Below are 13,080 nucleotides of genomic sequence, written 5' to 3' on the forward strand. Positions count from 1 at the left end.
CCCAGACCCAGACCCAACTTTAATTTGATGGCCTCTGATTAGAGACTTTCGATTTCTTTGTTGTCTTCATTGGCACCTTTACAGTCACAGGTCTCTCTCTCTATCTCTCTCTCTGTCTCTCTCTCTGTATGGTTGGTTGTCAATCAATGCCTGATTGTCTACCTGGCCCTTACCCTCATGCACGTGCTGCGGCCTGCCACGCCTCTCATTCCATGCCAGGTACCAGCCCCCAGACTATGTTCACCTCGCCATTCAGTTAATTTAACTGTCGATGCGCATTAAAACGGAATCTTGTTGGAGGCTGTACACAAGTTGTAGGAGTAGGAAGGAGGTGGAAAGGTCTACTCGGGGGTAGAGGGTGTGGCGGGAGTGTAGGGAGTGAGCGGAAGGATGAAGTGGTTGGAGGCTTCATGGGAAAATTGCTCTACGTGCTATGAATTGTGTTGCAGCATTTTAGGAGCAGCAAAAGCCTGCAGACAATAAAAGCTGTCAAGGGAGTAAGTCAAGGAGGAGCACTGGGTGGAGGATGGGGAAGAGTCGTCGTGCTGTGGTAGGGGGGGGGACGTCTGCCTGGAATAAAGGGGCAACTAGGTGGTTTAGTGGCGCCAACGCCAGAGGCCGCTTTTGTGAGAGTGTCACGCACTTGTGGCATAATTTACTGCGAATACGACGCCAAATAAACCTTCGCACACATGCAATCAAACGTATACATATGTACGTGTGTATGTGTGTATGTGTGCGTGTGCCTCCCACTTTCCACCAACACTAACACCCAAGTAACTGGCGCTGTCAACTTTTTAATTCCCGTCAATGACTTGAGCCTCGTTTCCAGTACTCATCGGTCTTAACATTTTTTCTCCCAGTGTATTTCTGCTCCGTCATCTCCACTTGTCACGTGCTGCTCAAGGGGGTGTTGCAGGGCGTTAAGCAGAGGGAAGGGCACTGACATTGTGCGTTGGGTTGGGTCGCATGCTTAAGGTTGTCAGTCAAAGGACAACTGAATTAGATGGGAGTGGCTTTGATATAGGCCTGATGTAATTGTTAGGAATACCTTATGCGATGTTGTTGAGTTCGCTTGAATTTTAAGTTGTAATTTAAGCTGGGAATATATTTAGTGCTAGCCAGAAATACTAGGCGAACTATGCAACTCTTAGCTCTATTGAATGTTTAAATCGTAAACGCACCTCAAATCAGAAATGGAAAGAAAAAGAATCTGAAAAAGATGTGAATGTGAACTGTGGAACGGCCAGTTGGAATGGTCTTAAGATATGGCTTCGTATGCCACTAGAAACTGTGAAAAGAAAGATACTTGGATATATGTACATATCTGTATGTGGGACAAAAAGTGAGCAATAGAAACTAAATTGAGGGGGAAGTTGGATGAAAGTATAACTGATTTATAGACCGTTTCTTGGCTAACACGCAACTTCAGTTCGGAATAGTTCAAGGATACTGTTGTCCTTCACTCGGACTTTTCCGCATTTCCTCTTATTTTCTAGTCTCTCCCGCTGTCTCTCCTCTCACAGTCAGGTGAGGAGCTTGCGGCCTTTGTTGTTGTCGCTGGCCCTCGCATACGCAGTGGGGAGTGGGGGTAGTCGAGCTGAGGCACACATAAATAACACTTTCATGACTTTCACGGGCAATCTTCGCTCGCCCAAGCACACACATACACGTACATATGTACATGCGTACAGCCATGGCTCGTAATACACATATATAAAAATAAAATGGCTTTGGAGACGCGACTTGTTTGTGGCTGCCACGCGTGCCAATGGCGCGACAACAAAAACAGCAACGAACAACACACAACAGCCATATACATCAGAATCCGCTACCTTGACTTGGTCAACGATTTTCTGCTTCCTTTGAGAAATGTTTGTAATAAAAAAAACGCAGAGAAAAATCAACAATTGAAAAAACAAAATCAAAAAGTGTTCGAGGAGGCAGTGGAACACAATAAAAGGCAGTCAAGGGAGTCACATTTTGGCTGTACGGAAAGGAGAAAATTCAGCAAATATTAAAGAGAATTCAAGAGCTAGTTAATTGATAGCTTACATTGACAGACAGATAAGAGACGTTTTATCACAAATTCCGATCCTTGCCATGTTCAAAATTCGAAAGGTTTGAAGTCTCAGCACACGTTCCTCGACACTATAATACCCAGACGCCAATGATCTCTTCGCCACACGGAAAATATGTGGGAAATCTCTCAAGAGCATCCGAAAGGTTGTGCCAAAGGACACCAGCACCACCCCGTGCACTTATCCCCCATTGTCATCAACTAATTAATTAGTCTGCTCTGTCTATCCTCTATCATCTTCGCTCTCTTCTGAGACCAGCCTCGAATATCTTAAGAATCCGGCAAAAGTTTCTACGGCTGAAACAAAAATTTCTTGTTGCCTTTTGTTTGGGACTAAACACATTAAATACGAGACCCTTTGGCCCCCTCCTGGATGTGTGCACACAAGCGTATCTCCTGCCCTTTCTCCCTGTCACACGCCCCTTTAGCCCACGAAATGGTGGGCTCGGCAATTAAAGAACAGTCTCTGCAGCTCCCATAGCCCAAGAAGCTTTTACTTTCACTTTCACTTGGAGAGCGAAAGTCAAACGAAGAAACACACACAGGCACACACCTATTTTCACTCAAAAGAATCTACCAACACATACCCACATAAATATACATATACACATATGGTATATACGGATAGGGCACCCACCCATGCATAGACACATATGTATGGATGACCAGGCAGGAGAAAAGAAGTAAAACTAGAGGCAGCATCAGTAACTTCCGCTTCCGCTACCATGTATATTTAAACGTATATAGGTACATATATAATTTATTTTTGGCAGCTCCCTTAGCCAAAGTTTTTTAATTTAAAAACTTCAACACGTAAAAAAATATAAGCAATGAATGAGAGTTAGGGAGAGAGAGATAGAGAGAGGGAGAGAGATAGTGATGTGAGGTAAGTGTAAATAAAAGCCACTCCCTCCTCATTCCGCACCATATACATACATAGGTATGTATGTATGTAGAGACGCCCAGGCCCACGCCCACTACCGACACCCGACGGCACCCGATGACCGACGACCGAGATGATCATTACCCGCAGTCCTATGTACATGTCCTCTTGCCGCAACAACAGAAATCTCTCGGAGAAACTTGCATCCTTGACCTGTGTGCGCCCTGACATCCTGAAAGATTTGTGTTTGTGTTTTGTGACAGCGTCCAAGGCGTCCAAGAAACTTGCCAAAGGAGTTTCTGCCAAAATTATTTTCTGTTGCCTCTGGCTCGGGCATGGATGCATCCCTGGCGGCCTTCAGTGGCTGAGTGGGTGCTCCACGAGGTCCTGCCATGGCTGGTGGGCAAGGAGGAAGGGGTGTTAAACTTACCGCACTGCAGGAACTTCAAGTATATCCCACTCGACGGATGTATAGAATTCGGATAGATCCACGCCCACTTCAACAACATTGGTGCCATTCAGTTCATCGATGTGACGCAGATCCACCTGTAAGTGAGGGAGAGAGAGAGAGAGAGGGAGAGAGCAATCAATGCACTTGCAGAAAAATATGTAATGTTGAATACATCAAGATACAACATGTTAGCATCTGTATATGACTATGCAGTAGGTACTGAAAACCAAGATATTATTCCCAGTTCAGCTTCGATGGTGGGAATTTTTAAGTATATTCGAGAAGTAATCACTGAATCTATGTATCGATAAAACGAATTATATTGAGAACAATTTAAATAATGAATAAAATATAATATTTTATACATTTCTTTGAAATTTGAACAGTCAAGCTTTAGAGCTGGTTCTAAAGAGAAGTCTTTTCCACCATCCTAGTCCAAGTTTCTTGGATATTATAAGTGATAGTGTATGCAAGTGTTCCATAAAATGTATTATTTTTCGATTCAAATAGGAAACGATAAACTTGCATGGCAACAATGTATTAGCCGAGTGATATTTCAGATCCCAAGGAAATTCAATCTTCAACTTGGCTCTTGAACCATGTGAGTGTATATTGAGGCCCCCCCTTGATTTCCCTCAGTGCCGATTGCCAGTGATTAGACAATTACTGCGTTACGCCGACAGGGAGCATAATTGGACTGCAGTACCTGGCAACCCGATTGGGTCTCTCTTGCTCTCTTGCTCTGTTGCTCTGGCGTCCTCGGTCGTTCTCAGGCAGACCTGGACCCGTGCTAAGGGCCGGCCATGGGTTGCCATTCCGATTTGACTGTCAACGTCAGATGCACAATACCCGAACGGAACTCAGAACGAATTTACATCCCAACGAAAATTTGGAAAAAAGAATGAGAGAAAGATGGAATGGAACACGAAGAAGGCTCTGGGACGGAGACTGGGAGGCAGTCAAGGTAGGTGCAGGCAGCAGCATCGATACCGAAATGGACAAACATACCAAGGCCGCACTTCAATTTCAGCTCAGCTCAGTTCAGTTTCAGTTTTGCTTAGTTCGGCACGAATGCAGCTGACAGGACATGGACAGGCGACAAGACACTACTGCAATTGGCATGCCACAAAAGGATAGGAGCCAGCAGCCAGCAGCCTGCAGCCAGGAGCCAGGAGCCAGCACCCGGCAGCCAGCAGCAAGAGACGGCAAGGCCCGGCTGAGAGGCTGTAGGACCTGGTGCTGCAGCATCTGGCGCTGACTGCCATTCTTTTGCTACTGGGGCTGAAAGCAACCTGCCAGAGGAATGTCCAGCCAGCTGGGCACATTCGTTGATCTAATATCTGCTGCAAGGTGTGGAAGTGGCAGGAACACTGCAGAGTACGAATTTTTCGATTATCCCCCCCGAGTGTGTATGGATGGTTTAACCTAATTTACTAGATGGTTAAAAGGGATTGGGATAATGAAAATGTTACCTCTTCATGGGAACCGACGGCACTTATCGTGAGATACCAAGCTAATTACTAACATACGAGTATACGAGGTGTTCCTGGAAAATGTTCAGTGCCTTTAAATGGAAGGAAAAACTCCATGATGCACTTCGGGGAGGAGTTCAAAGCACTCAGGGTCTGTGAAACTAACTTTAAACTAAATAATATAGTCGGTTTGTTTCCCATTCATTGAGTTCACCTTTTGATTTGTTCGTGTGCATTAAATTCACTTTGAATATAAACCCACAGGTGCGTTCATAGCATCAGCAATTTTAATTCTTTCCTTTCTGCCAGTGAATTTCGTAGAGTATTTTGTCTGCCAATTTACGCCTCAGCGATTTTCGATGGCCAAGGTGTAGGTGGCTTGAGTGGGTGGATTGGGTTGAGCGGGTTGAGTGGGCTGAGGCTGAGAGAAAGTATGAAAAGCAGACACCTGGCGTGGGGTGAGCTGCAGAATGTGGCAGGGCAACGTGGTGGCATTGTTGGAAAAGCGTGAAATTTGAAAAGTGACGCTAATACGATTTCTTTCTTCCTCTCCCTCTTTGCCTCGTTCACTTTCTCCTTGCCTTCGAGTGTGTTAGAAAATGTGTAGGGCGTGAGCTCGTGCAAAATCAAGTGTGAAAATTGAGCCTATGAACTTTCCCTTGCCTTTGTGCGCTACATGAACACATGCGAGTATGCCGTCATTCCCCATATCGGCTTCTGACTTTGGATCATTGACACGAAATTAGGAAATCGACGTCGGCTGAACATCAATGAATCAGACAGAGCCCGGAAGAGACAGAGCCAAAGAAGAACTCGGGCCGGAGGATACAAAAATGGCTAACAAGATGAGGCAAAATAATCAGAGAGGATGTGGCTGCGGTGCGCCCTGCCAGGTGCTCTCAGCAACTCTTGCTGCTGTGGATGTTGCCACTGGGATTGCTACTGCCACTGCCACTGCAATTGGAACTGAAGCAGCTCAAGCGGAAATTGTTATTTTAAGTGGTAGCGGAAATTTCACTATAAGGATGCTGCTACGATCTAATGAAATATTTCCGTTTTTGTGTAGGTACAGATGCCAGTGATACCAAGAGATAGATGGAGACAGAGGAGGCAAATGGCTGCTACTGCTACTGCATACATATGCATAGGTACGCACACACAAAAACACACACACACGCACATCACTGCGAAATAGAGAGAGAGAATGGCCTTTGAATGGAGGCCTGGATTCCCCTGGAGAGTTTATAAATAATTTGTTTTGCCTCTGTTTGATATCGTTCATTTTGCGGTTGATTTATGCGTTGAGCGTCGGAGACCTCACCGCCGTACAGAGAGGCCATACCACAAATTACACATAGAGAGACATGCCATACACTGGGAGCAATTCAGTCAGACTAGTTCAACAAGAAGAGCAGAGCCAACGATCTTTGCCAGATTATTTAGAATTAATAATTCAGAATTCATTTGTATGATTTATATAATCTGATTTCGTTGCATTTTAGAAGTGGGAAAAATGCTTTTCCTGCTTTCGAGCTTAAATCATTATTATTTAAATACACTTTTATTTTTCTCAGTGTTGGCTCATACACACACACACACTTATGCCTATAGCAGACAATGCTGCGCTGACAGCTCCACTCTCTCTCTGGGTGTCGTGTCAAATGCTTGTTGGCGCCTTGCCTTTTTAATAGTAAATGAGCATTTAGCTTTTTACCAAATTAGTCAAAAGTGGACCTACGTGTGGGTACATACGATATGTACATAGAATATGTGTACATATATATTTGTGTTGAAGCCGCTTCTATTCTCCAGATCAATGATGAATCCGGCTCGAAGGACCCAATGACCAGACGGAGTTGCTGAGTGGAGTTGTCAGACTTATACACTATCTAAATTCTAAGTTAAGAGATGGAGGGATGTACTCTATGTGTCCTTCTTCAGGTGAAAGTATTGTATTGCTTATGGGACGGCATGTGTCGGTCCTTTCCCGCGGTATCCTTCTGTATCTGTGTCTGGACTGTATTGGGTCCTGTTCATGTGGCTGAACAATTTGCATGTAGGCGTAGTAAAGAGCCATACAACAGCAACCACATATCTGCATACATGCATCGTATATCTAAATATCTTATTGCTGTCGTGTCAATTAAATATGACTGCTGCTCAAAGTCAAGTTTCCCAAGCAGAGTGTGGAAATATAATACAATTGAACAAAAGCTAGTCTTCCCCACTCATACTTTGTCCTTTGGCCAATCAATTTGATCCAGTTGAAGGCTGCCTAGAAGGCTTAGCAGATTAACGAATTATATTTCCACGCCTCCCAGCGACGCCTCCTGGGGGCCTATCAGTGCGCCTCAATGTGGGCTACGAATAGAAAGGTGCAATATGATACTTCAACATTTCCTATGGTTCCATAGGGGTGTGTGCCGGGAGCTCTGTGAAATCAAAATTTGAAACTTCTACAATCCTTTGAAACGAGAGATTTTGAGTTGGAAATCTGCCAACAATTGGCCACTAGCTTAACTACTTGATGAGTTGCGGCTCCAGTTGATGTCTTCGGATAAGTTGAGGTAATTCGATGCCGTTATAATTGATTTAATTGTTCAATATGAGTGTGCTCGAAGGTGTGAAGCAGTTAGGCAACCAGTAAGGCACTCCCTAAGAAACCGTATGCAAAATTATCGAAAGTTGTCTTGTACTTTCATCAAATGATATGATTTTATTTACCGACTTAATACTAAAATAGAATCTACAGATGTATTGGCTGTTGAAGTATTTTGATGTCCTATTCTCCATAAAAAGAGGCACTATCTTTTCAAGCAAGGATCGACCAGCCAGGGCCATGAGCCGGGCTTATGAGCAGATAAATATAGCTAGGTATCTACATGTGGTTAACCCCTTCGGGCTGTTTCTTTTTGTGGCTTTTGGTCAGAGATAAATAGGATGGCTGCACAGCTAAGAGGCGGGCTAAAATCTCCACTAATGCCACTTCATTATTAGCTGCCAAGTCACAGGCCTTAGCTGGGGGGGGCCCTCGTTAAGCCCCAACCGCAGAACATTCCACGCCAAGCAACGCCACGCCACGCCACGCCACGCCATGCATCCATCGAAGAACCAACCACTGTCTCCGGTCTTCGGTCTCCGGGTACACCTTCATCCCGGTCCGGTCGGGTTGCAGTATGTGGCGAATGCCAGTTGCAGAATTTTATGAGGCCTCCGACTGCTTGGGTGTCGCTTTGTCGCAGACATTTGGCCGGGCAGGTGTCAGGCGGCCTTATTGTCCTGTACCCCTGGCTGGTATCCTGGCTGTGTCCCTATTGCTGTTTGCTCTTTGCCAAACCACTAGAGACATTTTTATGAAGCTTCCTGGGCGTCCTAACCAAATCTTTCTCTCTCTCTCTCTCTCTCTCTATGGTTCACCTTACCACCGCCCGGATCTGCATCTGTCTGTATTCCAAACGTATTTTCCTGCCCTGGTCTGACTGTCTGTTTCTGTGTGTGCTTTGTGGTCATAAAACGTGAGAAATTCTATGCCAGGGCCAAAAGGAATTATGAGCGCATTTCGGTTTATGACCACTAAACCAGGCTCAGACCTGGCCACAGCCTAGGTGGAGCAATTTGTAAATGTGTAAATGAGACAGCGGGAGATAAACAATTCTAGGACGCTGCAATGCCCCTGCCCAACGACATCCCTGCGATATATTTACGTATATACTCGTATGTATATGTGCAGCTCGTAATGTTACTTGAATATTGGCAACAAATCTATAAACCAATTAGCCAAAGGGCTACAATAGAAGAACCTCAAATGGCCCAGACGAAGAGAGGCTGAGGCTCATTTGATTCAATCATTACCCATTGTATTGGGCGAAAAACCGCACAGATTTATTGCTAGTGGTGATCTTATGAATATGGACTAAGGATATACATACCCACATAAGTAACTATCATTAGATTTTCTGGATGTAATCAATATGAGTTTGACCTGAGACCAAAGATTGTGCCTCGCCAAAGACTGTGTATATTGTTGTAGGATTCTGGGACCGACTCAGCGTTGGCGAACAGAAGTCGCGAAGGAAAGTACCATGAAGCATCGAACAAATATTGAAATGGAATAGGTTCCTAATGCAATATCTCTGTGGTGATACTCTTGTTACCAAAAATAAATAGCACCGTATCGGTATGGAACCTGGTCGAGATAATCGACAAGTTACAGCCACTTTAGCATCTGAACACCAAGAACTTCCAGCTTGGAGTAATTCGTTCTTTTCTGGATTACGTTCACCTCATAGTCACATCGGCAGAGCAGACTCTAAGCCACTTATCGCCGTAGATCGTCGTAGAGTGGGAGACGCACTCACCTGAAAACCGTCGTAGGTCCAGCTGCCAAACTTCATGACGCAGGTTTGCTCATCGAACGGAAAGTACTCGACATCAATCTCGCAGGAGCTTTTGTAAATGGCTGGCGGACGCCACTCCACACGTCCCGTGTAGTTCAGAGTGGCTTTGGTGGCCAGCGTCACCTCGAAATTGCCGTCGGCGCTGTTAAGCAGAAAAGCAGAGCAGAGAAGGAGGAGGAGAAAGGACCAAACGAGCAGGAGATGTATTCAATTAGAAGGTTTAAGCACGAGTGTCTGACAGCTGCAGCTGCAGCTGCCCCGGGGCGAGTACTCACTTGTTGTAGAGCACGATGTCCGGACGCCAGATGTGATCGGAGGGAACGTGGAGCATTTCGACGCCGCCGTACTCCTTTGGCTCCCATTTTAGTTTGTAATCGTACCAGGACTGCTCCACCCACAGATTGGTGGTCATGATTTGGTTCTTTAGATTGACATCAATCAGTTGCGACAGCTTCAGCTTGATGCGAACGGTGAGAGCGTCCGTAACATTTACCACCGGCCGGACAAGTTTGTTGTAATTGCTCAGCAAATCGTCGTACAATCTCTTGGCATCCGGATTCGCTGTGCTGCCTGTGAAAATATTCAAAAACAGACGAGCTTATATGAACAAATTTTGAAATCACACAACGCTTTCCAGTGGCTATGGAAGATATGGGATGTGTTGTGATATGGTATGGGAATAGCGTCGGTCAGTCCAAAGGTATTCAGATCTGACAAATATACGTAGTTTTATCGATGGGGATCGGGTTCGTAAAAACCCAATAAAACATGCACTAGGTAAACTCTTAGGAAGCACATTGTTCCAAATTTATTCTATCGGATATTTAGCAAAAAACGACAAATATGAAGGCGCGGATCCTAAGCTAAGTGAAGTTTTCCGCAAGCATCTAGTACATATTTTATTCAAGTTAAGCCAACTAAATCGCAACTTGTAATTTCATTGCCTTCTGACCATTCCATTCCATTCGATTTGTGTCTTGCCATCCACCTATATCCAGCCATTGTATCATTTATCCGGCCATTTCGCGGACATAGTTCAATGGGCAGCCACTCCCCCACTCTCCCACCCCTCTCCCCACCCACTGGCAGCCCTCTTCCTCTGCTACAACACAACATTATGTATATATTCTCACATTATGGTCATTGTTCCTATCGTCCCATCTCCCGCAGCCGCCAAAGTCAATTAATGTGCGGGACATTAAATTAATGATATACGCTGATAACGGATAAACATGCAGAATATGCTTGACCAGGCGGACCACGCCCCCATCCCCCAACCATCCATCCAGCCATCCATCCAGAGATCCAACCATCCAGCCCAACACCACCCATTAACATTGTCTGGCTAATCTGACTGTCGAATGGGTCGCTCTGCTAATTAGCTTTTCGCTTTAGAGGCCTTTGGGGGGGGCGACCGCATTCGGGGGGCTGGGCTGGGATCTTTTGGCTTTCACTTTCGCTGCGGTTGCCAAAAAAATAGAAAAAGAGAGATACAAAGGAGAGCAAAGAAAGATGGGAAATCTTTTAATTGATTTATTTTCTCCTGTCTGACATAATTTGTATTGGCCACTGGGTTCGGCTGGGAGGCAGTCGCTCCCCTCCCCCCCAATTCAGTGGGTTTTTTCATCTCGATTCCAATTCGAGGAACTAACTATTTTAATGCGCTTAGACTTCTGAGAGGAGCATTTTTATTGCTCGCTCCGCTTTCATCTGGCATCGCCCTCTGGTATGTCCTCCGCGGGATCGGTTCGGCAGGGGCCCCATCACCATCCGGTTCTATGTAATAATGATAAGCTGATTAGCGCAAGCCTCGCATAATGACATTGGCGACATTTTACAGCTGCCCCGGTCCTGTTGCCTCTGCCGCTGCCGATGCCTTCCCCCGTTCCCGTGCCAGTGGCCGCACTGTACTAGGCTTCGTCTGACCTGACGGGGGCTCCCGCTAAACCCTCGGGCTATGCTTCCACCCCCAGGCGAGGATGCCAATCAAGCTGGCTCCTGGCTCCTGGCTCCTGACTCTCCTCGTTCCGCTTTCGTCGTGCTCCGCTTGGTTTGCATGCCAACCCGGAGAGAGCTGGCTGAGAGAAGAAAAAGCATGAGCGGAGTGGCAGCGGGAGGAGCAGCAACAATAGGGCCAACGCTTGACTGAGCTTTTGTCCCACCCGCCTGGCTGAGTCCTGTCGCTATTCCTTAGCCCAGTTGATGGTCTGGTCCCACTCCTGCTGTCGTTATAGCCTTTTGCCCGATGCTCTTTGCTGTTGGCTGTTGGTGTTGGTGTGGGTGCTGGTGTCGCTGGCATTGACGGCGCATTAACTCATTTCCTGCATCATTAAGGGGCACCTGCAATTTTCGCACATTTACGCCACAGACGTGTCCAGGATATAAGAGACGCCATCTGCATCTCTTCACGCCCACTCCCCTGCTGTGTGCGGGCTGGGGACTGGCATAAAAGAGCCAAGGAAATTTGAATAGAGATTGACTACAGGTCAGGATTAATTTGCTGACTATTGGGATCGATCTCCAGACAGGCACTAAGAGGATTCAGTGGAAACGAGGTAGGAGTTTTTTTTTGGTTCCTATCGGAGCACATCCTATGTGAATGTCCTGCAGACAGATCTTAGTAGGAGATATCAGTAGTTCCTGGTTCCTGGTGTCGTTCCCAAGTCCAAGTATCTTTACCTGCTTATTGATCTGCCCCGCAATTTCATCTCGGCAGAGTCAGAGTCACATCTGCTGTTCCTAATTTTTGGTTACAATACATTTAGCGGTTGGTCTAAGCATCTTAAACGAGCCTTGAGGCAGTGGCAGAGAGTAATTTGAGCAGCACATGGCCTTGCCACTGGCCAAACCCAAACCCAAGCCCAGCCACTTCCATTTTCACTTTCACTGCCATTGCCGTCTCTTGCTCATTCATTTGGCAAGGTGTGCGTTTTTGGTGACGACTTTTATGTTACACTGTGCAGGGATATGTACATACATATACGTATACATATGTCTATGGCTTTGTATTGTTGCTCGCGTGGGAAACGTTAAGTTAAACGGACCTTTGCGGCGACCGCTTTTGCCCCCCATCCCCCCCCTTTTGGGCCGTGTAGAGCTGTCATATGAGGCGTATGCTGTATATTGCCTAATCATATCTGTGTCTGGGTTTGTGTGGCTGAGTGCTGTTTGTGTGTCTGTGTGTCTGTGTGGGTGTTAATCGACTGGCTGTTTCCCTGTTTGTGTGTGACAATCACATTAAGGTAACTAAAAAAAGCATTTTATGATTGCTTTGCGTGTTCTCTGCCTTGGCTCGCTCTGTTCATCGTTGTAAATGTGTTTATTGTCACAAAAATACACCCACAGCCATACACACAGATACACACAGATGTACATATGTGCAAGTATTTTGAGGACAGAAACATCCAATGAAAGTTGATTTGTGGCGGCTTCTACTCGATTGTATCTCGGCCACGTTTGCTACTGAATCTGCAACCGTATCGCTCTTTGAATTTATACCTGAATCGGAATCAGACTCTAGTGCTGAGTGTAAAGCTTTGAAGTTATGAACCTAATTGATAAGGAAATGTCCAATTAAATTTCCATTTGAATGGCTAACCTCATTTTACCTGAAGTTACCGAGCCCTGCTCGGGGCTCGGATGGCAATTGAAGTTTGACTTCTAATTAAAGCATTTTGCATCATTGTGATTGTCGCATCCGAAAATGCTCGGCTCCCTTTTGGCCACAAACAAATACAATTTCCTTGTCTTTATTGGAACTTCTCTCATCCTCCCATTCCATATGGCATGCATAAAAT

The 13,080-nt window shown here is 45.7% G+C and overlaps 1 protein-coding gene across 1 annotated transcript in view; it reads right to left on the reverse strand.

The window, feature by feature from the left end:
• Positions 1 to 13,080, reverse strand: part of nAChRalpha3 (nicotinic Acetylcholine Receptor alpha3) — a 110,585-nt gene that overhangs the window by 26,335 nt on the left and 71,170 nt on the right. Inside the window, exons 3-5 of the mRNA XM_002133918.3 lie at positions 9,559 to 9,853; positions 9,245 to 9,425; positions 3,394 to 3,509 (exon numbers count right to left, since the gene is read on the reverse strand). Coding sequence (XP_002133954.2) covers positions 3,394 to 3,509; positions 9,245 to 9,425; positions 9,559 to 9,853 — 592 coding nt within the window. The remainder of the gene's footprint in view (positions 1 to 3,393; positions 3,510 to 9,244; positions 9,426 to 9,558; positions 9,854 to 13,080) is intronic.

This window comes from Drosophila pseudoobscura, chromosome X, assembly GCF_009870125.1.
Source record: "Drosophila pseudoobscura strain MV-25-SWS-2005 chromosome X, UCI_Dpse_MV25, whole genome shotgun sequence".
Lineage (NCBI taxonomy): Eukaryota > Metazoa > Arthropoda > Insecta > Diptera > Drosophilidae > Drosophila > Drosophila pseudoobscura.